The sequence below is a fragment of the Bos indicus genome, chromosome 21 (genome assembly GCF_029378745.1).
Source record: "Bos indicus isolate NIAB-ARS_2022 breed Sahiwal x Tharparkar chromosome 21, NIAB-ARS_B.indTharparkar_mat_pri_1.0, whole genome shotgun sequence".
Taxonomy (NCBI): domain Eukaryota; kingdom Metazoa; phylum Chordata; class Mammalia; order Artiodactyla; family Bovidae; genus Bos; species Bos indicus.
Window position 1 is genome coordinate 42,880,945 of NC_091780.1, and position 23,987 is coordinate 42,904,931.

Genomic DNA, 23,987 nt, shown 5'->3' on the forward strand with positions numbered 1-23,987 from the left:
CTTGAGAGTCCCTTGGACTGCAAGGAGATCCAACCAGTCCATTCTGAAGGAGATCAGCCCTGGGATTTCTTTGGAAGGAATGATGCTTAAGCTGAAACTCCAGTACTTTGGTCACCTGATGCGAAGAGTGACTCATTGGAAAAGACTCTCATGCTGGGAGGGATTGGAGGCAGGAGGAGAAGGGGATGACAGAGGATGAGATGGCTGGATGGCATCACTGACTCAATGGACGTGGGTCTGAGTGAACTCCAGGAGATGGTGATGGACAGGGAGGCCTGGCATGCTGCGATTCATGGGGTCGCAAAGAGTCGGACATGACTGAGTGAGTGAACTGAACTGAACTGAACTGAATCCTTTTCAAAAGAATTCCATGAAGCAATAATATTTTGTGTTATAGTAAAATATTTTCACAGTAAATACATTGATGGAGTGTTTAGACCAGCAGTAAATTAGTACATTTAAAAGTAAAATGTTATCATTGACTAGAGTAGGAGGGAAATATTGATATTATGTGCCAAAACTCATTCTCACGTATGTTTTTAAGTCTGTTTGTGTATGTGTTTATATGCATATATGTTTATGTCTGACTGGTGGCTTGGGAGTATTTAGTTGTATGTCTTGAGCTGACCAGAATTAAGCCTCTGAGTTTGACAGACTCACGTAAAAAAGCATTTACTAGGCAAGGTACACAACAAGTGTTTGCTACGTAGCCTACTCCGCTCTGGTAGATTTAGTCTTTGCCCTGAAGATGCTTGAGGTTGTTTCCATGACAGAGATGCATCCAGTTAATGGAATATAAGGCAGGCCAGTGTAACAACTCATTAGAGGTTAAACAAAATGGATGCTTGTGATAGGTTGCAGCATTTTGACTCTCATTTGTTTCATGACACCCTAGCAAATGAAGATTACTTTACCAATGATGTGTGATTCTATTCTTTATATAGAGCTGATTATTGGATTATTCACTGAAAAATATGTTTGTACCCTGTAAAACAAAACTCTTTTATCAGAGCTGCTTGTGACTTTGATTTAGTGAAACTTTTACTGTATTATTTACTGGAATTTTACATATGAAGGTATGATGTAATTTGTTTCTTCTCCATAGAAAAAAAGAATCACTTTTTCTAACTAAAGTTATCTTGGGAAACCCTATCTTTCAAGAATGTATTTTGCTTTTGCTGGGAGAAGAATTTGTATAAATGAGGGTTAGTTATTTTATTCATAATTTTCTTTGGATAAGGGGAGGAATCTAGTCTAAAAGACTATGTGAGCTGAAAATGCTATGTTAATTAAAAGATTCAGTTGTAAATAACTTGAAACAGGTATCATGATCACTGTTCCTTCTGTTTCTGATGACAAATTGAAAATGTTTGTTTTCTGGATTGCTTTATCATTTTTGGTCAGATCTTCTTAGTAGCAAATTACTTTTTGTTATTTTGGCAGCAAAGGAAGGGGAAAAGATTTACACATATAAGCCTTAGTAAAATCTTATAACATTTCAAATTCTGGAGTGATAAGGAAAGCTATTAGGAAATTTTTCCTTGGTTGGAATGTAAACAATATTACTTTAACAAAAAATAAATAATTAAGAAGGACTTATTAGGCGGTTACTTATGCCTAGGAGTGTGCTAAAGGTTATGAGGAAATCAAAAAGTCTCACAAGACATTGGTAATACCCTAAAGTGTTGTCTACTTGAGTAGATAAGATTAAGACCTATGAAAAAACTAAATATGAAAACAGGAAAGCCCCAGAAATACCAATGCAGAGTTTAAACAGCTCATAAACCCTTGTGTCGTATGTTGGTCCTGACGTGTATAGGTATTTACCGATGTAACAACACAGCTAGACTTCTGCCAGTTGCTTTTATGTCAGATGTTTCTGTTTGGAGTTAAGTCTAGTGAAACAGAAAACCATATTAACTTGAAGCTGGGCAAGAGAAGATCTTAAATTCAGAAGATGACAGGGAGATTTTTGAATAGGTTGGGGTCAGTTTCTTTGGCGAAAGTCACCCCAAGGTTTGCTTCAAGCTCCAAATCTAGGTGTTCATTCAGGAGCTAATCCACCTTCCCTGGATTTTTGGATGCTTTTTGGCCTTTGCTGATGGGAATTTTGCCTGGGAAGGAACAGGGAAGGGGCTTAAGCTGACTGGGGTGTGTGATCACTGTCAAGTCCAGGAATGTCCAAGAGAAAAAATGGAGAACGCCTTGCACCTTCCTTTGAGGAGGTCTTGCCAGCTCTGGCCGTGGCCCTAGCCTTTTGAGGTGTGTCATTATTGAGTCTCATGAACCATTCCAGAGCCCAGGCTTTTTTTCCCTTCTACATATGCTTCATGCTAATGGTGCCAATTTATGCCTTACACAGTTTCTTCAGTGATTGGATCGATTAAGGCTCTGTTTACTGTGACTGAAATCCCCAAATATACTTTCTGAAGCAGATTTGATGAAGCATTCATCTCTTCCCACCAAACAAGTGACTTGCTTCTGGCAAAGCAAATTCATCCTGAGAAGCCATATTCAAGTCTGGAACACCTGATCCTACCCTTCTCTCTCTCTTCTATAGAACCATGGATTTCAGCTAGGGAAAGGCTCATAATATTGTTACAGACCCATGACTTTCACTCTCTTCCCCAGCTGAGGGTTTCATCAGAGCTGCCTTCAGGGGTCAGATCATGGCAGATGAGGTGAGGTGGGCTCAAGAAGAGTTTACCAACTTTGACTCTGGGCTTCTTCTCTCCTCTCAACCAGGGCAGCCCAGCTTTGGTCTATATCATTAGAAGAAAGGCTTCCACTACTAACAAAAACCTTGAAAACCATGGTTATTGCTAAATCCATCATGTCTGCAGATGGAAAACTTGAGGACCAGAGAGGTTAATTGACTGACCTGATGTTACACAGATGCTCACTGGAGGAACTGGCATTAACACTTGGGTTTCCTGAATCCCAGATCAGTGCTCTTTGTGCTAGAGTAGCTGCTTGTTTACTTCCCGTGGTGTGGCATGTGGTCTAAGATAAAGGGTGGGAGTCAGGCTCGGCCTATGACTGAGAGCATGGATGACTTGGGCAGGCAGCTTCACGTCTTGCTCTTGGCCTCCCAATTCCTCATTAAGTGAAGCAAGAATAGTCTTGGCTTTCCATCAGGGAGGAAATGCTCTGTGCATGGTTGATGGTGCACCCTGCTAGGATCTTGGCACCTTTCAGACATTTTATCAGCCCCCATTTACCAAGCCACTGCCTAAATTCCTTCTGCCGTTTCATCCCCCCATTCCTGATGCTGTTGGTTAACAATGGCATTTAAAATCTCAAGTGGGAGGGGACAGTGTAATTGTCTCATTAGACTTGGGGTTTTAGAATGTGGTTCTTCCCCAGAGTTGTGCAGATAGAGTGGATGTAGGTCAGCTTGATTCTCTCTCTATCTGTGGTCTGAGAATATTAAATATGCAAGAGATGGCTGCTTTTGCCCATATCTCCTTACCCCCAGTTCACATCACATAATGTTTGTTTCTGCTCAGGACTGGAAAGAAATGATTGTTTTAGATTTGCTTTTCTTTTCCTAACTGGAGAAATAACCTCACTGTGTCTTATATAAAGGTGGATTTTCATGCAGTTTCAGCTTTTGTCGGGGGAGGTGTGTGAGTAATTTTCTCCTTTGTGTCTTATTGCCTCATAGAGAAGAAAACAGAACCCCAATGTTAGGAATGCAAACGATTTAGGAACTTTCTAGCAGGTTGCCATTTGTTCCAACTACCAGGTTTGGTCCCAGAAAAGACTCTCTTGCATTTGGCTCTGAGTGGTAGGAGATCTCTGCAGATCAAGGGAAGGGACCCCAGAAGTTGAAGGTGAAGTTGTGTGGCCCCTAGATTCTAAACCTCCTTCCATGTGCCTCTCCAATGCTCAAGTGAGAGCTGGGGCTCATCTGTGTGAGAAGGTTCTGTGGGTTGTTGTTCATCAGTAGAAATGATCAGGACAGACTTCATTGGTAGGAGTTTGTGTTCTGTAGAACTAAAACCTATTTACTTCAGAATAACAGTCACTTTCTCAGCTGTTTATATTGCATTTATAATTCTTTTTCTGTTCCTTGCTTTTCTTCTGGTTTTTGACAAATGAGAAAAATTCTTTTTAGTAACTTTTAAAAAAGGTAATTAATTGTAATGCTGTCCAGAGAGGAAAAAGTAATCAAATTGCCTAACAAACAGAGAAACATTGTCCATTTGAGTTTTTAATTTGTTTAGCACTAAATCTCTTTCTTCCCTCTCCCCTTCCTAAATGTGTAACAAAAAAGTAGGAGATAATTTTAATTTTTTTCCAAAGTGACTTCAGGGAAATCCCTTTTAGACCTATGGATTTTTGTCCAATGAGGGATCCTCTTCCTTTGGTCTATATTTTGCATATCGTCTGTTTCTTACAGGGCTTCCGTATTGTCTCAGGCTCCACTGGAAATGCAGCAAGGATTCCTAGCACATCCCAGTTGCCATAGCAACAGCAGTCTTTCCCATAATGAGCTGCATCATCTGAACTGATGTCACAGCATCATGCAGCAGGTCAAACAAGGCATCTCCTAGTATTGCATCCTACAGATGTGCTGTAAACATCAAAAGAAGACGGTGGGAGCAGGAGATGGTGAGTGTTAAATGTCTAGGCCTTAATTGCTCGGCTGTTTTCTTGGTTAGCCGGTGTCTGCTGAGGCAGTGATGGGGGATGTTGTCTGCTTAAAATGGACTAGGGAAAGAAGAGCTGTTTTACCTAAATCTGTTTTCAGGCTGCTGGGTTAAGACAAAGCCCTGTAAGAGTCATAGAGAAATAAAAATATGTGGAATTATTCTTGTTTCATCTCTGCCTGTTATTTTTAGTGTTCTCATGGAATTTTTCATAAACATAAGATATTTTTCTATCGCAAAGCCCCAAATAGGCTCTAAATTGAGCAGTACACAGTATTTAAAGATTGTAAAGATATGTTTCTTTTTTGTGGGGAAAGCTCATTGGTCCCCTATTTGCTCTTGTGATTTATGAAATATTAAGTGGTTTACAGTATGAAATTCCGTATTTACCTCGTTTGGGTTTCAGTTTCTTCATGGCAAGAAATGAATGCTGAATAAGCATCTGACATAACCCTGATGTGAAAGGAGACCTCTTGCATGTTTAAGACAGAATTTATTAAAAATATAGAGACCTAAACAGAATGAAATTACTTAAGCCTTTTGATTTATGCTCTAGTCCTTCAGTCTATGGCCTTCATAGTTAGTTGAAAAACTGCCATGATATTTTTTCATCTCTCGCTAGTCTCCAAAATAGCTGGAGTTATTTGCAGGCTGACTTGTACCAAGTCTCCTCTGCGGCAGTTGCAGTGAAGGGTAACCCTGTGGAGAGCCTCTGGAAGTGGCAGTGGTGTTGTTTAACTTTAACCAGAATCTGGCAAGATGAATAAATAGCTGAACCCTCAGCGACTGTGGTGAAAACAGATCTCTGGGCTTGGTCATAACCTCAACTCATTTCTGAAACTCTACGATAAACGCGTATGGTGCTTATTTAAACTCCTATCTCTGTCTTTAGGCCTCATCATCACCATTATTATTATTTTAAAAAAAATACACGACTTGGCATTGTCAGATAAGGAGCAGTGAGTTGCCTTTTGTTTTGGGAAATGGATTTCCCTGGTGCAGCTGATTGTTACTAAGGGAGAGAAAGGAGGAGGCACATGTCAGTGCAATTGATCAATATGTCCACTTGGAATCAGGGAGTGGTCTTTTGGCTCAGTGCTGCCAAGCTGATAGTTCTTATTTGAAAAGTCTTACAGGAATGAATGGCAACCCTTGAGTTCCTCTTCTTTTAGGCTGTTTATTGAGCCTGAAAGAGATGTTTCACAGGGAGCAGGAAAAGGAATACCTCTTGCCAGCTTGGAGTGATTTTTTTTTTTTTTTTTTTTGCACAGAGTCAAGCATATTGGTCCCATTATTAGGCACTATCTAGAATGAAAGACCTTGGGTTTTAATTAGTTTGTTTATATATATCACATACAGGCTGCTCGTGGTTCTTTTAAGTTTATGTGCCTGATATGCAGCTCTGTGGGATGGGAGAGGTCAGCTCAGTCTGGCTTTATCGCAAGCATTTAGGAGCATGGGTTGGTTGTTCATTGCCTGCTTTTTTGTGTTGTATAATGTGAGCAGAAAGCTCTCCTGGGACTTCTGGGTGTGAACACAGCTAAGTCAGAGGCTCTAGGGTGACAAGGAGGAGTGCTGGTTGGTGGGGGGCGGGGAGGGAAAGTGCATATCATGGCTGGATTATGTGGGTCTGGAGAAAATCACTCAGTGGCCATTGAAATTCATTTGAAGTGTTACTTTCAGGGAAAAGCAATGAAGAAAGACTTGTTTGATAACATAAATTGCTAGGAATAAAAGTAACCAAAGGCAGCATTTTAATGAGTTTCCTATTTGCTTAATGTTTGTTTCTTTTGTCTAACAGTGCTCTTAGATGCTTCATCATGGGTGATTTGTACAATTACTGGAAGTCGCAGAAGCCAGATTCCTTAAGGATAGTGTTAGAAACAGTGGAGTCATGCTTCGAGGGTGGGGAGTGCGCTGGTGGGTGTGGGCTGACGCAGTTATCTGGTGGAATATCCTTCTAGTTCAGAGGTGCCTGTGATCTCTCCTTACCTCTGCACATATTTAAAATACAGTTGCAGCTCCCCAACTTGATGCTTTTATGCTCTTTTTGCTCCAGGAGAACAAAGCCCTAATAATGGGAACTGTTATCCTGAGTGCTCGGTTTCTTTGCAGAGCCCGTGCTGCTCTCTGATTAGCTGTGTGTCTTAATTATTGGCTAAGGCTATTTCAGTTGTCTTAGTTTTAATATATCCCCAAGGGGTAGATGGGGTGTGTGTGTGTACCGGGGAAGGGAGAGATTGCTCTATGGCTGCATTTTGTGGTGTTTCACTGAAACTTTCTAGAATGTAGAGAATTTTCTTTCACAGTGATAAGAGAAAGATCATTATGATCATATTTATTGTATGGCCAAGTTTAGACCATGGAAGCCTTATAAGAAACTAACCTTCTCTATGCTTTTGGTTATAGCTTTCTTCATTGAATTACAAAGTTACAAATAAGTTAACTCTTTGGATAATTAGGCCACGGTGGGGTGATAAAAATAAAAATCATAATAACAACCAAGCTCTTATTTATTTAGTTTTTATTGTGTGGCACTGAACTAAACATTGAACATAACTTATTTGGCCCGTATAATGACATTATGAAATAGAGAGTAACAATCTCATTTTATAGGATTAGATATTATTATTTACATTTTGCAGAAACCAAGTTTTCGCCAGGTTACCAAATTTGGCTAAGGTCATAGAGTTAATAAGTGACTGGACCAGGATTCCAAATCAGTGTGCTTTGACTGTGATACCCACCTGCTTACCCAGTCATCTTAGTTTTATGACATCTTAACTGTGTATACCATGAGAGCAGCCACCTTTACTCTATCATACTCACCCCACCCTTCTCATTCTGATTGGAAAATCAGATTTCACTCAGAGAATGAAATCTCATTTAAAACACTAAGATCAGTTTTACTACAGGGATGGGCATGAATCTTGGTCAGATCCTATAGATTGAAGCAATGCACAACAGATATTCAGACCTTTTGCCAGTACCCTTGCTCAACATACCTTTCTAGCAGGATCTGTGTATGGGAAATGCTACATGAATGAGTGTGGGCGTGATGGAGCTGTACTGAAAGGAGGTCTTACATGAGTCAGTAATGATTCAAGTTTGTTGTACCTGTCTTATCAGCTGCATTATGTAGTGCTCTGCTAACTTTAAGGCATTTGAATTCCCTGCCAACACCAGACAAGGAATAGAAGAGTAAACTTCTCTTATAGCCAGGAAGGTGTACTTTGAATCCATCTCCTGGATTAAGAAGTTAAAAGAGAGTTATTTTGCTGAATATTATCAGTGGCTGAGTCTAAATGCTTCCTATTTCTGACAGAGTACAAGAATGACAGTCGTGTGCAACATCCTGGGAGCCTTGTGTTTGAGGAGAGCTAATACAGTCATCTCTGCATCATCTTGCCCATCCCAGTTATCCACACCCAGTGTCATTATTGGGCTGTAAGGCTGTTCTTTGTTTGACTGTGGGGCTAATGCACACACTGACAGCACATTGATATTGATTCTGGTTTGGTGAATACTTAGAAATATTATTCCTCAGAGCTCATTAGCTGTTTCTAGGTTCTGAGAAGAAGTTAATGTTTCTCCCATCCTGTCTCAAGGAGGCCCAAGCTCATGTCTCTGTGAGCGATGGGAATTAGAGGCTGACAGAAAGCAATAGAATTGCTGGGTACAGTGACTACAGGAATTAGGTTCTATTTGGGGAATAGAAAAGCCAGTAGAATTTAGGGAAAAAATTCTGCCACATGTCTCTATTTAAAAAATCCTAGAATCAGAGACTGATAACTTGTTTTGATCCTATGTATTCAATTCAATTTAACAACTTTTTATTGAGTATCTACTATGTGCCAGGCAATGTTGGAGAACATAGCAGTGGGACGAGATAGATGCAGATTTCTTCCCCACTACATTCTATCAGGAATGGGGATGGAGAGACCAAATAAAACAGGCAAATTTATAGTGGAATAATTTATTCTTTTGATACCGTAATACTATTTCTGTTTACTTATGTTTCAGAGATACACCAATTATCTGTGCACACATACAGATATGGCCTACACATGGAGGTAAAATTGCTGCATTGAAGAACAGCTTTGATTTTTTTCTTCTTGAGTTTGGATTAGAATCTTACTGGGTGTGACCATAGCCAATATGGCAATAAGCATTTTGTTGGTATTAAGCTGTTATGAAAAGTATAATTGTAATTGTTTTACATGTCTATCTCAATTGATGTAAACCTGATGTATGGAAATATGAAATGTATATGACAGATCAGTTTAAGGATGTTTTTTTATTTTAATGAAAGAGAGTTCTCATCTTTAAAAACTCTCTAGTGAGCCCTCTAAATGGCCAGCATGCTGGTGGAGGTATGTGCCAGTCACCTCTAGCCACAAGCAACCTGTTCATTCACCTTAGTATGCCTTACAAACATCACTTTAAATGGGAAGCATTTGTCTAAACAATCGTATTAACTAATGTATGCAAAACTTTGATTGTATTTTTATAAATTTTCATGAAGTTTTTCATGTTCATGCATGTGTGAAGGATATCTAACTTGTGACTGTCACTTGGTGGATTAAGTGTTCCTCTTTGATGGTGGTCCGACATACCCAGCTCTATAGATGGGCCATGAGTGTGAAAGCTTTTCCAGGGAGTATCACTTTTTATAGGACTTTGGCTATGGCAACAAACTTTTATGTATTTTGGATTCGGAAGGCCTAAGATTTCTTATCCACAAGCACACACCTATCAACAGCTGAATCCCCCAGTTGGTTTTAAGACTTGGTGAGAACAAGGGATACTTTATTCTCCTTGTCAGCCACCAGCCATGTTTGTCTCAGTTCTTTCACTATAGGGCATACTCCAAACTCTTCCAGCCCTGTTACTTTGAGTCCCAAGGGGAAATAAGGAGAGAATGTAGAAGCTTTAGAATGGGTCTCACACTAGGTGATTCCTGAGTTTGTTTTATATAGCTGCAGGACAGGCTTCATAGGCAGGCAACCTGTGCTGCAACACAGGGCTCTGTGCTGAGAGAGGTCCACACTTGCTTTAATGCTCTACTCTTGCCAGCTTGAAATTCTCAACAATTTTGGGGGCAAGGGGTTCAGCATTTTTATTTTACACTGGACCTTGCAAATTACCTAGCCATCTGTATGGCCCCTTTGATATAAAAAACTGACTAACAGTTCTGGGTTTTGTCTAAGAATGAGATGATGTGACTCACTTGGCAAGAGTTGACCACCTTAGATGGAGCAGTATTCTCCAATTCATCATGGTCTCCCTCTGCTCCTGTCCATTTACCCCCACTGCTGCTGCCTGAGCCCTTTAAGTTTGAAACCTCTATTCTGGAATAATTCAAATAGCAGTTGTAGAGTTTGAAAAACAGAAGAACCATTGTCAGACAACCCAGAGCGAAGACACCATGCATGGTAATTTAGAAGCATCCATGATAATTCAGCACCATACACCTGTGATTCAGTGGCATTTCTTTTATAGGCAATAAGGGACGTATTACATTATACCTGAAGATATTTCATAGATCAGGCTTATTTGTCACCACTGCAGTTTTCAGGGGAGAAATCAAATGTTCTTTGCAAAGCAAGCTGATTAACCATCCTATTGGCTCATTGTTTAAATTAATTCTCCCACCTTTGTTACTACTTGATTACTTTTTAGCACCTGCTTTGTTTAACTCTCATTTAAATTACACAACATTTTTATGCTGGTTGGGTATTTGTTTAGCACTGTTTTATTTTTCTATTCTCTCTAGGAGGCTGGGTGCCTATAATTTGAGATTATATTACTCTAGGAAGAGTTCACTTTTTCTAATTAAAAAAGGGAATTACAGTCAATATTTATAATGAACTCTTTTTCAGCAAGGTAGTTCCAGCCATGCTAATGTTCATAAGTCCAGATCTGCCATTCAGTTCAGTTCAGTTCATTTCAGTCACTCAGTCGTGTCCAACTCTTTGCGACCCCATGAATCACAGCATGCCAGGCCTCCCTGTCCATCACCAACTTCCAGAGTTCACTCAAACTCACATCCATCGAGTCGGTGATGCCATCCAGCCATCTCATTCTCTGTCGTCCCCTTCTCCTCCTGCCCCAGTGCCTCTCAGCATCAGTGTCTTTTCCAATGAGTCAACTCTTTGCATGAGGTGGCCAAAGTACTGGAGTTTCAGCTTAAGCATCATTCCTTCCAAAGAAATCCCAGGGCTGATCACCTTCAGAATGGACTGGTTGGATCTCCTTGCAGGCCAGGGGATTCTCAAGAGTCTTCTCCAACACCACAGTTCAAAAGCATCAATTCTTTGGCACTCATCTTTCTTCACAGTCCAACTCTCACATCCATACATGACTACTGGAAAAACCATAGCCTTGACTAGACAGACCTTTGTTGGCAAAGTAATGTCTCTGCTTTTCAATATGCTGTCTAGGTTGGTCATAACTTTCTTTCCAAGGAGTAAGCGTATTTTAATTTCATGGCTGCAATCACCATCTGCAGTGATTTTGGAGCCCCCGAAAATAAAGTCTGACACTGTTTCCACTCTTTCCCCATCTATTTGCCATGAAGTGATGGGACCAGATGCCATGATCTTAGTTTTCTGAATGTTGATTTTTAAGCCAACTTTTTCACTCTCCTCTTTCACCTTCATCAAGAGGCTTTTGAGTTCCTCTTCACTTTCTGCCATAAGGGTGGTGTCATCTGCATATCTGAGGTTATTGATATTTCTCCCGGCAATCTTGATTCCAGCTTGTGCTTCTTCCAGCCCAGCGTTTCTCATGCTGTACTCTGCATATAAGTTAGATAAGCAGGGTGACAATATACAGCCTTGACGTACTCCTTTTCCTATTTGGAACCAGTCTGTTGTTCCATGTCCAGTTCTAACTGTTGCTTCCTGACCTGCATACAGCTTTCTCAAGAGGCAGGTCAGGTGGTCTGGTATTCCCATCTCTTGAAGAAGTTTTCCACAGTGAGATGGTGACAAACTCTTGGACCTTAGAGTAGGTGACACATGCTCTCCTGTCATGTCACAGTGAGAAGATGCTGTACATTAGTACAATGTTCAATTGTACAATCTGCAAGTTCAATTTGCAGATGAACAGAGAAGCATTAGAGAACTGACATGAATGATGGTACTTGATGCACTGGAAAAAATTAATTTTTTTTTTTTTTTTTTTTGTGGCTGTATGACAGTAAACAAGGATCTGACAAATCCATAAGGGGCTTTTGTCACGTCGTAGAGATGGAGTCTTCTCTAAGGATCAAGTTCCAAGGACTCACAGCCTTACTCCATACCCTATGTAACTATCCTAATGCCCACCACATCCACCGCTGTACAAGCTGTAGAGCCAGCTGCTTTAGATAATTTCATCAGCAGTCAACAATCAACAAGTATGTCAAATGTCTACCGTGTGTAAGATCATGTGTTGAAGAAACACTTTCCAAATTAGGACAGCCAAAGGCAAGCACGTGTATATTAGTTGGAGAGCTTGTCATAGTTTAACACCATGCTGTCTGGGCTCTGCTTGTAGACATTCTGATTCATTCTTCCTTTGCTCTAGAGATACTGTGAGATGGGGCTTCAGGTGTAGCTGGGGCTGCCATCTCATCTTCCATTCTTTTCATTCAATTCCTTGATTTAAATGTGTTTTCTTCTTTAAAAAAATCATACTCAGACTTTATTTTACTTTGGCATATAGCCGATTAACAATGTTATAATAGTTTCAGGTAAACAGCAAAGGGACTCAGCCATATAAATGTGTCTTCCTAAACAACTCATTACTTTTTCTGGCCCACTCAAAGTCTGTTTGCCACATGCTCTCAGCTTTTTCAGTTCTTAGTGCTCATCCTTTGTTTATACCCCAGCAGTCTCCTATCACTGTTCCTGTGGGATAGCTATCAACCCACCATCATTCTCCCCACCAGCAGCCCCCTAGGCACCCAACTTCCCTGCTTCTGTTTATTCCCATTATATTAGCATAAAAATAGCCCATCTAAAACCAAATGACATTTCAGCTCCCCTTGTGAAGCAGTCTGCTTACATTTAGCTTTAAGTAGTTAATTGTGACATTCCACTCTATTTAACTTGCTTTTTGCTTTTGTGTGATTTAAAAGAGAATGTGTCTGGAATGCATATTAATCGCTCTTGCAGGCAGTCTATGTGGGGCATTAACTAGAAATTACCAAAAGAGCAGGGCCTTAGGTAGTAGAAGGTTATGTGCAAAGTGAAAACAGGTGTATGAACATAGTTTAAAAATTGTGCATTTTCAATTTTTTTTGTTAGTCACTAAGTTGTGTCAGACTCTTTGTGACCTATAGCTAATTAATAAAAATGTGGAGAGGGGATGGTGAGAGAGTAGCCATCATGGCAAGGTTCCATTGAGTCAGTGATGCCATCCAACCATCTCATCCTCTGTCATCCCCTTCTCATCCGGCCTTCAATCTTTCCCAGCATCAGGGTCTTTTCCAGTGAGTCAGCTCTTCACATCAGGTGACCAAAGTATTGGAGTTTCAGCTTCAGCATCAGTCCTCCTAATGAATATTCAGGACTGATTTCCTCTAAGATTGACTGGTTGGATCTCCTTGCAGTCCAAGGGACTCTCAAGAGTCTTCTCCAGCACCACAGTTCAAAATCATCAATTCTGTGGCACTCAGCTTTCTTTATAGTTCAACTCTCACATCCATACCTGACTACTGGAAAAACCATAGCTTTGACTAGATGGACCTTTTTTTGGCAAAGTAATGTCTCTGCTTTTTAATATGCTGTCTAGATTGGTCATAGCTTTTCTTCTAAGGAACAAGCATCTTTTAATTTCATGGCTTCAGTCCCCATTGCAGTGATTTTGGAGACCCCCAAAATAAAATCTCTTACTTTCCATTGTTTGCCCATCTATTTGCCATGAAGTGATGGGGGACCAGATGCCATGATCTTAGTTTTCTGAATGTTGAGTTTTAAGCCAACTTTTTCACTCTCCTCTTTCACTTTCATTAAGAGGCTCTTTAGTTCTTCTTCACTTTCTGCCATAAGGGTAGTATCATATGCATATCTGAGGTTATTGATATTTCTCCCAGCAGTCTTGATTCCAGCTTGTACTTCATCCAGCCCAGCATTTCTCATGATGTACTCTGCATGTAAGTTAAATAAGCAGGGTGACAATATACAGCTTTGATGTACTCCTTTCCCTATTTGGAACCATTCTGTTGTTCCATGTCCAGATCTAACTGTTGCTTTTTGACCTGCATACAGATTTCTCGGAAGGCAGGTCAGGTGGTCTAGTATTCCCATCTCTTTCAGAATTTTCCACAGTTTGTTGTGATCCACACAGTCAAAGGCTTTGGCATAGTCAATAAAGCAGAAGTAGTGTTTTACTGGATTTCTGTTGCTTTTTTGATGATCCAGTGGATGTTGGCAATTTGACCTCTGGTTCCTCTGCCTTTTCTAAATCCAGCTAGAACATCTAGAAGTTCATTGTTCAGGTACTGTTGAAGCCTGGCTTGGAGAATTTTGAGCATTACTTTGCTAGCATGTGAGATGAGTGCAATTGTGTGGTAGTGTGAACATTCTTTGACATTGCCTTTCTTTAGGATTGGAATGAAAACTGACCTTTTCCAGTCCTGTAGCCACTGCTGAGTTTTCCAAATTTGCTGGCATATTGAGTGCAGCACTTTCACAGCATCATTTTTAGGATTTGAAATAGCTCAACTGGAATTTCATCACCTCCACTAGCTTTGTTTGTAGTGATGCTTCCTAAGGCCCTTTTGACTTCAGATTCCAGGATGTTTGGCTCTAGGTGAGTGATCACACCATCATGATTATTTGGGTCATGAAGATCTTTTTCTATAGTTCTTCTGTGTATTCTTACCACCTCTTCTTAATATCTTCTGCCTCTGTTAGGTCCATATCATTTCTGTCCTTTATTGTGCCCATCTTTACATGAAATGTTCCCTCTGTCTATCAGATCTAATCCCTTGAATCTATTTCTCACTTCCACTGTATAATCATAAGGGATTTGATTTAGGTCCAGTGGTTTTCCCTATGTTCTTCAATTTTAGTCTGCTCAGAGAACTATAAGAATCAGATTTGTGAATTAAGATATTATGATTTTCACTGATATAGTATTAAATAATTTATAACATGATTTTTAAACATTTGAATTTTTACTAAACTGAAAATGAACGTGCTAAGAGGCAGAGGCATGGAAAAGGTAGCATAACCAGCTTAAGAAGAGACATATTTCACCATGTTATTTTTTACTTAGAGTGTTTTTCCTTTTAGTCTTTGCTCTGATTAGTATTATTAAGTTTATTTGTTGTGAAGGTGAATATATTTTGTTTTAATTTTAAAAAGTATTCTTTAAGAAAATAACAAAAATCATGGTCTCTAGTGTGATGTTTTTAGGTGTTTTCTGGTTCTTAGGTGCTAAATCTTAACATCATCCTTTTGTAAATACTGCATATGCCCAGATACCCAACATAAAGTTGCAAATGAGTTCTGTCAGCCAGTTTGAGGAATCAAAAAAAAAAAAAAAAAAAGCTTCTTTTCAAGGATACTCTACACCTTCAAATGGTGGTGGAAAAGCTACATTACCAAACTTAAAGTGAATTTTTGCCTCGCTTATACCAAATGAGAGTTTCCCATTCCAGATTTTGAAACCCTAAAATCTAACAACTTGTTCACATGTATGTAGACTGATATTCTCAGAAGATTAGTGGTTGGGAGGTAGGCAGGGGTGGGTGGTCATATGGGAGCAATAGCCATGTTTCCCTTCTTTACTCACTCCATCTCCTGACACTCCTAAACCTAAACAGTAAACAAGAATAGAGCCTGGCATGGTGGGTTTTGGAGCCAGGCATATTTACCTTTGAATCTTAGTTCTAGCATAAGATGACAAGATCTGTGATTTTGAGTTTCTTGGAGTGTCATTTTCCCCATATATAAAATGAGGGGGTACCCAGTCCAGTCTTCTTGGCGGGAAAATCCCATTGACAGAGGCTGGCTATAGTCCATAGGGTCGCAGAGTTGGACACGACTGAACACACACACATACATCCATTTTACAGAATTATAAGTGTTTTTATGTAAAGTTACTAGCACAGAGCAGGCATATGATAAATAAAAGTTATTATTATTTTACTACTCAGAAGTAGTGGGATAAGATTATTGCTCCTCCAGGAAAAATTTAATTCTCAACTTCAATTATGAAACCAATGAAATAATTTTCAGAGTTTTTATTAATGGAAAGAAAAACCCTTTAATATATTTAAAATTTTTATACTGTGCTAGGCACATATATATTATCTCATGTAATTTCTTGTTCCTGCTTTATTTTTCTCCATGGCACTTATCACCATTTGAAAACTACACATTTTACTATATTGTTTGTCTCCCATTGGTACAAAGCTAGTTGCACAAGGGCAGAGATTTTTGTCTATTTAGTTCACTGATGTTTCCTTAGCTCCTAGAATAGTGGCTGGCATGTGGTGGGGTTCAGTACATTCTTGTTGCATGAATGAATGAATCCACATACCCTTTGAGAGAGGCAATTTGATTGTATTCAGTACGTAGAAAATGAATTCTCTATTGCAGTGATGCTTTTCAAGGTTCTGAACACCCTTGAGTGACTCTTGCTTTTCCACATACCATGTCGAGAAGCCCTTGTGGCTGTTGGTTAGGTCATTATACACCATTCAGTTTCTAAATCCTTCCACTGAAAGCAGGGATATTGCCCAGACATCTTTGATGGGCTTCCCCTCTCTATGGGGTTTCTAAAAGAGAGCTAGAGTTTCCCAGGTCATTTGAAAGATATGTCGATTCTCCTACTGGTGGTTGTCTTCTTTCTCTTTAGCGAATTTGAGTCTCCTTCAGGAACTGTTCTTTATCCTCCTTTAAGTCATGAATCCTCAGTGGATTGAGTGATACATTAGTGAGTTTCAAAAGAATCTTCAAGGAAAGTACCAGATAGGGAGAATGACAAGCCATGGAATCAGCCCTTTCCCATTGCTATAAAAATGCTCTAATGAGAAATAAAGCAAAGCACAGGCACATAACAATATATTTGCTTGGTCAGAAGATCATACCACCTCATGATGAAGGAAATAATTAAGATAGACAATTTCTGCTGTATATTTTAAATTAGAGGCAAACTATCTTTTAACAGTGGATGTCTATAGCTGATTTTTTTTACCAAAGACATATTCTAAATGTCATACTTTTGAACTGAGTATTTGTTTCTCAACCAACAGGTGTAAGATTTTTTTCTTGAAATTCAAACCATTTTGACAGCATTTTATTTTTAGAATCCTTCCTCTTTTAAAGGTCAAAACAATATCCAAAAGCAATTAGAAAAACATCTTGGGAGAAGGCAGTGTTCTTGTTATACCATAATATTGATGGGCTGAATAAGAAAATGTAATAATGTTAAGTTTATAGTTCATAGTGTTTTTATTTTATGGTTATGAAACATATTTAATATATTTACTTTTAGCAACCTCCTCATGCTCCAGGATAAAAATTATGCCCTAGGAATATTTCTTTCCATCTGCAATATATGCCATAGCCTGTTACAGTGTACGAGGACATCATTATGTTCAAATAGCATGTTATTCAGATCTATTTCAAAGAGCCCTGGACTGGAAGTAGGAACCTGAATTTTAACTCCTGCTAATACAATCTCCCTGAACCGTAGTTTCCTCCCCAGTAAAACAAAAGGGTTAAAGTAAATGATTTGTGTTTCCTTTAAGCTCTAATATTTTATGGCTCACTTACAGGGTTCTCCTTCTCTTTCAATTGTTCAGCCTTGTGATTTTTTCCAAAATGATGTTCCATAAACCATTTTAAATTTGCTTAATGCCCTGATACAGATGAAAACATAGTTTATACACCATTTAAATTTCACACGTGTTTGACTCATTAGCTTGTGTTTCACAATACTCTTGGTGGTTAACCTATAGTGAATACATAAGGTTTCACTTAAATTAACAAATTACTGTCTTTCACTACTCTCAAACTACCGCACAATTGCACTCATCTCACACACTAGTAAAGTAATGCTTAAAATTTTCCAAGCCAGGCTTCAGCAATATGTGAACCATGAACTTCAGATGTTCAAGCTGGTTTTAGAAAAGACAGAGGAACCAGAGGTCAAATTGCCAACATCCGATGGATCATCAAAAAAGCAAGAGACTTCCAGAAAAACATCTATTTCTGCTTTATTGATAATGCAAAGCCTTTGACTATGTGGATCACAATAAACTGTGGAAAATTCTGAAAGAGGTGGGAATACCAGACCATCTGACCTGCCTCTTGAGAAACCTATATGCAGGTCAGGAAGCAACAGTTAGAACTGGACATGGAACAACGGACTGGTTCCAAATAGGAAAAGGAGTACATCTAGGCTGTATACTGTCACCCTGCTTATTTAACTTATATGCAGAGTACATCATGAGAAACGCAGGGCTGGAAGAAGCACAAGCTGGAATCAAGATTGCTGGGAGAAATATCAATAACCTCAGATATGCAGATGACACCACCCTTATGGCAGAAAGTGAAGAAGAGCAAAAGAGCCTCTTGATGAAAGTGAAAGAGGAGAGTAAAAGTTGGCTTAAAGTTCAACATTCAGAAAACGAAGATCATGGCATCTGGTCCCATCACTTCATGGCAAATAGATGGGGAAACAGTGGAAACAGTGGCTGACTTTATTTTTCTGGGCTCCAAAATCACTGCAGATGGTGACTGCAGCCATGAAATTAAAAGACGCTTACTCCTTGGAAGGAAAGTTATGACCAACCTAGATAGCATATTGAAAAGCAGAGACATTACTTTGTCAACAAAGGTCTGTCTAGTCAAGACTATGGTTTTTCCAGTGGTCATTGTATGGATGTGAAAATTGGGCTATAAAGAAAACTGAGCACCTAAGAATTGATGCTTTTGAACTGTGGTGTTGGAGAAGACTCTTGAGAGTCCCTTGGACTGCAAGGAGGTCCAACCAGTCCATCCTAAAGGAGATCAGTCCTAGGTGTTCATTGGAAGGACTGATGTTGAAGCTGAAACTCCAATCCTTTAGCCATCTGATGCGAAGAGCTGACTCATTGGAAAAGACCTGATGCTGGGAAAGATTGAGGGCATGAGGAGAAGGGGACGACAGAGGATGAAATGGTTGGATGGCATCACCGACTCAGTGGACGTGGGTTTGGATGGACTCCGGGAGTTGGTGATGGACAGGGAAGCCTGGCGTGGTGCAGTTCATGGGGTCGCAAAGAGTCGGAAAACGACTGAGTGACTGAACTGAACTGAACTGTCTTTCACAACAAACTTAAATTTTTTCCAGTTTTTATTGAGAAATAATTGATATACATCTCTGTATCAGCTTCAGGCATGGAAGCTGATGGTTTGATTTGTATATACTGTGAAATAATTACCACACTAGATTCAGCTAACATCCACCTTCTCATATAGACACAATAAAAAGAAAGAAGAAAAGAATAAAGGGAAAAAATTTCTCCTTGTGATGAGAACTCTTATGATTTACTCTCTTAACTTTTCTAAATACCATATAGCAGTGTTAGTTATAGATGTCATGTTACTATGACATTCCTAGCACTTAATTTGTGTTATAACTGGACGTTTGTACCTTCCTCCAATTCTCTCTCCTCTTACCACCCCCCCGCCCCAACAAACTTTTAAACACTTCCCCTATCTTACAATCAAGTATTTTCTATGTATTCTTTCTCTTTTTAGTCATAACATGCATTTTCTATTAATGAGCTGAGTGAATAGCTGGGTTCTCCTCTACCCTTCTTGTTGGGTGTGGAATTTCTTTAGAAACTCACATTGCTGCTCTAGACACTCCCCAAAATACCTGTAAGTGCTTTTAGAAAGTCATACTGTGTGGAATTCCCAGTTTTGTAGATAAAAAATGGCCAAATATCATCAGTTTCATGTAGTTCAACCTAATAATTTAGTAATTATCATAATAATGTCTTTACTATTTTTATAACACAGTGATGAAAGTCAGTCCTTAAATGAGTTAAAAAAAGTAGTGCAAAGAGCACACAGAGGCTTTAATGAAAGACTCATCTGGGATCGAATTCCTCTTTTCTGGAAGGGGAAAATGTGCCTTCGGCAAGTTGCTCAACTTTGCTGAGCTTTGTTTTCATTTGTAAAGTGGAAATACTGTTGCCTGCCTCAAGGGCTTGCTGAGCACAATCCTTATGACTCTTAGAATGGTGCCTGATTTTATATTCAAACTCTGTAACAGTCATAATGTTGTTTCAAATAACCATTCTTATACTCCCTCATTCATAAATATCTAAATGTTTAGCTAGAAGAACAAAGGGCCCTAAATAGATTAAATGAGAAATGGTTGCAAGGAGCAGATTCCTGGGAAGAGTCCTATCTTCCAGGGCTGTGTAGATTTTTAATAAGATCTCTAAGGGACATTTTGGGGGAGAATAGGAGAATTGTCTTTCATGTCATCTTCATATACCTATTTCTGGAGCAATAATTCTATTATTCATCTGGCGTCTGGAAATTTACTTCAACTATTTTCCCTTTTATACTTTGTTTTTTGAAAGCAACAGTAACAAACCTCTCATGAAAATGGTTGACTTTTAAATTGTATTTATTTATAACAAATAGATTAAAAATTTTATTTGTAAAATTGCACCAAAAAAAAGTCATAGATCTTAAAGTTTCACAACAAGTATTCCATATGTTTTAATACCCACTAGGTAAATGAATTTAATGTTTTATGTAGCCTAAAATAACTCCTGTGAGACTGTCTCTTTCCGAGACCAGAATGGACAAAATCTTTAACTCTCCTCCATTTCTCAGAATGATCCTGTGCTTGTTGATGGCTTCTCCTGTAACCCTGTGCTGATGACTCATGAATTCAGATTTTTACCCTCTGATTATTTATCCTGAGATACAGACTTAATATTTTTCCTACCTTCTGTGTGTATTCTCCAGAATCTTCCTTGAATACCTTTACCCTGCACATCTAAAATTATCTCAGCCTCTTCCCCATTCCAAACTTGCTCTTCTTTTTGAATTGTTTGTCTGGAATAAAGCCTTGTCTTCTGTTCCATCCCTCAGGGCAGAGACTGAGCGTCATCCTTAGTCTTCTGTTTTGCCTCTTCCCTCACCCAGGTCCTGCTGAGTCACCAAGACTTGTAGAGTTTCTAACTCTCTAACTCTCTGGGATGGTGAAAATGAGCTTAGGGTCACATCACTCCAAATAATTTTTTATTGTTTAGTAGATTTAGGTCATGCTCCCCTACCTCCTGGTGTCCTCTTACCTACACTATAGACCTGATATTATTAGACTTTCTTTTCAAAGCCCTTCCATCCCCATAATCTTTCTAGCTGTGCTCTGACCTTTTTCCAGCTCTGTTAAAGCCTGTGTCTAGGACAGCGTCAGGTGTTCAGTGTGGTTGGTGTGCTGTGGTGAAGACGCGGAGAAAATGCACAGTGTGAGCACTGACAGGGACTCCAACAAACAAGAGATGTGTTATCCTAGATGGAAAGAGTGTGTTATTGTTATTATTGTTTTTTTACTTTGAAATAAAAAAATATTTTATCTGATCAGAGAGTTTCAAAAGTTGATATATAAATTTACTACACCCTAACTCAAGAGGATTACACACTGTTGACTTCAGCACCAGAATGTATTTCCTTTTTGCAGGCATTATTCTCATATGTCTTTTGAATTAATTCCAATGGACAGGAGCCAGTTTTAACTCTGTGGCCCACGACACTGGCATTGTTCACAGTAATGTTCACAAGAGGAGGAAATCAGCAACCATTTTTTTCCCCTTAAAGGATTTAGATGACTGGCTCCCATGAGGAAGGTGGTGGTCTGTTGGTGAGCTGTGCTTGGTGTCAGTTAGATCTTTTGAGTTCAGATTACAGTCACATGCAATTATTAGCTCTGTGCCTAAGGAAAGTTGCCCTTCTGGGCTCTGCTTTTCTTCTTAGTACCTCACCTGTCAAGTATTCTGTAGTTTGGACACAATATATATATATAATACAGTACCTAGGGCTTCCCTCCTAGCTTAGTTGGTAAAGAATCTGACTGCAGTGCAGGAGACATGTGTTCCATTCCTGGGTCGGAAAGATCCCCTGGAGAAGGAAATGGCAACCCACTCCAGTATTCTTGCCTGGAGACTCTCATGGACAGAGGAACCTGGTGGGCTACAGTCCATGGGGATGCAAGAGTCGGACATGACTAAGTGACTTTCACTACAGTACCTAGGATACATTCTCAGGAGTAGTCAGTGGCTGCTGCTAAGTCGCTTCAGTCATGTCCTACTCTGTGAGACCCCGTAGACAGCAGCCTACCAGGCTCCCCTGTCACTGGGATTCTCCAGGGAAGAACACTGGAGTGGGTTGTCATTTCCTTCTCCAATGCATGAAAGTGAAAAGTGAAAGGGAAGTCACTCAGTTGTGTCCGACTCTTAGTAACCCCATGGACCGCAGCCTACCAGGCTCCTCCATCCATGGGATTTTCCAGGCAAGAGTACTGGAGTGGGGTGCCATTGCCTTCTCCGTGGTCAGTGGAGGCTGGGGGTATTCATAGTGTAAAAGATTGACTGGTGGCCAGCCTGGTGGCCTGACCTTGTTTTAGTAGGATTTCTATCCTAATCCCAGACCTGTGAGATCTCAGGGGTCAAAGGAGTCTTGCGTCAGCATCTTGTCCAACTTCAGCTTCTTCCCTAAATTGAGCAGGGATAACCACATTTTGTTGTTGTTGTTGAGTCATTAAATCGTGTGTGACACTGACCCCATGGACTGTAGCACGCCAGGCTTCCCTGTCCTTCACCATCTCCCAGAGTTTGCTTAAACTCATGTCCATCGAGTTGGTCATGCCATCCAACCATCTCATCCTCTGTTATCCCCTTCTCCTCTTGTCTTCAATCTTTCCTAGCATCAGGATCTTTTCCAGTGAGTTGACTCTTTGCATCAGGTGGCCAAAGTATTGGAGCTTCAGCTTCAGCATCAGTCCTTCCAATGAATATTCAGGGTTGATGTCCTTTAGGATTGACTGGTTTGATCTCTTTGCTGTCCAAGGGACTCTCAAGAGTCTTCTCCATAATCACAATTCAAAATCATCAATTCTTCAGTGCTGACCAATGTTTATACAGATCTCCCTTGACTTCATATGGGGTTATCCAACATCAGTTGAAAATATTGTGAATCAAAAATGTAATTAAAAAAATGTAATTAATATGTATAATCTAATGGACATCATAGTTTGGCCTAGTCTACCTTAATTTGCTCAGAACACTTACATTAGCCTACAGCTGGGAAAAATCTTATAATGCATTACCAACTTAATAATCAAGTGTTGAATAGCTCATGTAACTTACTTGAATATTATACTGAAGTGAAAAATGGAATGGTTGTCTGAGTACAGAATGATTGTAATTTTATCAGTTATTTATCCTCTTGCCAGTGTGGATGATGAAACTCCCACTGCCCAGTGTAAGAGAAAGTATGATACTGTATATCACTAGCCCAAGAAAAGATCAAAATTAAAATTCAAAGTATAGTTTCTACTGAATGTGAATGCTTTTGTACCATATAAAGTTGAAAAATAGTAGTTGAATCATCATAAGCTGGGGATAGTCTGTATCAGTTCAGTCACTCAGTCATGTCTGACTCTTTGTGATTCCAAGGACTGCAGCACACCAGGCTTCCCTGTCCATCACCAACTGCCAGAGCTTGCTCAAACTCACGTCCATTGAGTTGGTGATGCCATCCTACCATCTCATCCCCTGTCGTCCCCTTCTCCTCCTGCCTTCAGTCTTTTCCAGCATCAGGGTCTTTACCAATGAGTCAGTTCTTCACATCAGGTGGCCAAAGTATTAGAGTTTCAGCTTCAGCATCAGTCCTCCTAATGAATATTCAGGACTGATTTCCTTTAGGATGGACTGGTTGGATCTCCTTGAAGTCCAAGGGACTCTCAAGAGTCTTCTCCAACACCACAGTTCAAAAGCATCAGTTCTTCAGCAATCAGCTTTCTTTATAGTCCAACTCTTACATCCGTACCTGACTACTGGAAAAACCACAGCTTTGACTAGATGGACCTTTGTTGGCAAAGTAATGTCTCTGCTTTTTAATATGCTGTCTAGATTGGTCATAGCTTTTCTTCCAAGGAGCAAGCATCTTTTAATTTCATGGCTGCAGTTACCATCTGCAGTGATTTTGGAGTCCCCGAAAATAAAGTCTCTTACTTTCCATTGTTTCCCCATCTATTCATCATGAAGTGATGGAACCAGATGCCATGATCTTCGTTTTCTGAATGTTGAGTTTTAAGCCAACT

General features: G+C 39.6%; 2 protein-coding genes across 2 annotated transcripts in view; both read left to right on the forward strand.

The window, feature by feature from the left end:
* LOC139178223 (zinc finger MYM-type protein 2-like) overlaps window positions 1-4,542 on the forward strand; it is a 100,147-nt gene extending 95,605 nt beyond the window's left edge. Inside the window, exon 3 of the mRNA XM_070775440.1 lies at window positions 4,406-4,542. Within this exon, the coding sequence (XP_070631541.1) occupies window positions 4,406-4,455 (50 nt within the window). The 3' untranslated portion in view covers window positions 4,456-4,542. The remainder of the gene's footprint in view (window positions 1-4,405) is intronic.
* Window positions 4,509-23,987, forward strand: part of AKAP6 (A-kinase anchoring protein 6) — a 501,454-nt gene continuing 481,975 nt past the window's right edge. Inside the window, exon 1 of the mRNA XM_070775437.1 lies at window positions 4,509-4,617. The gene's annotated coding sequence lies outside the window, so the exon portion shown is untranslated. The remainder of the gene's footprint in view (window positions 4,618-23,987) is intronic.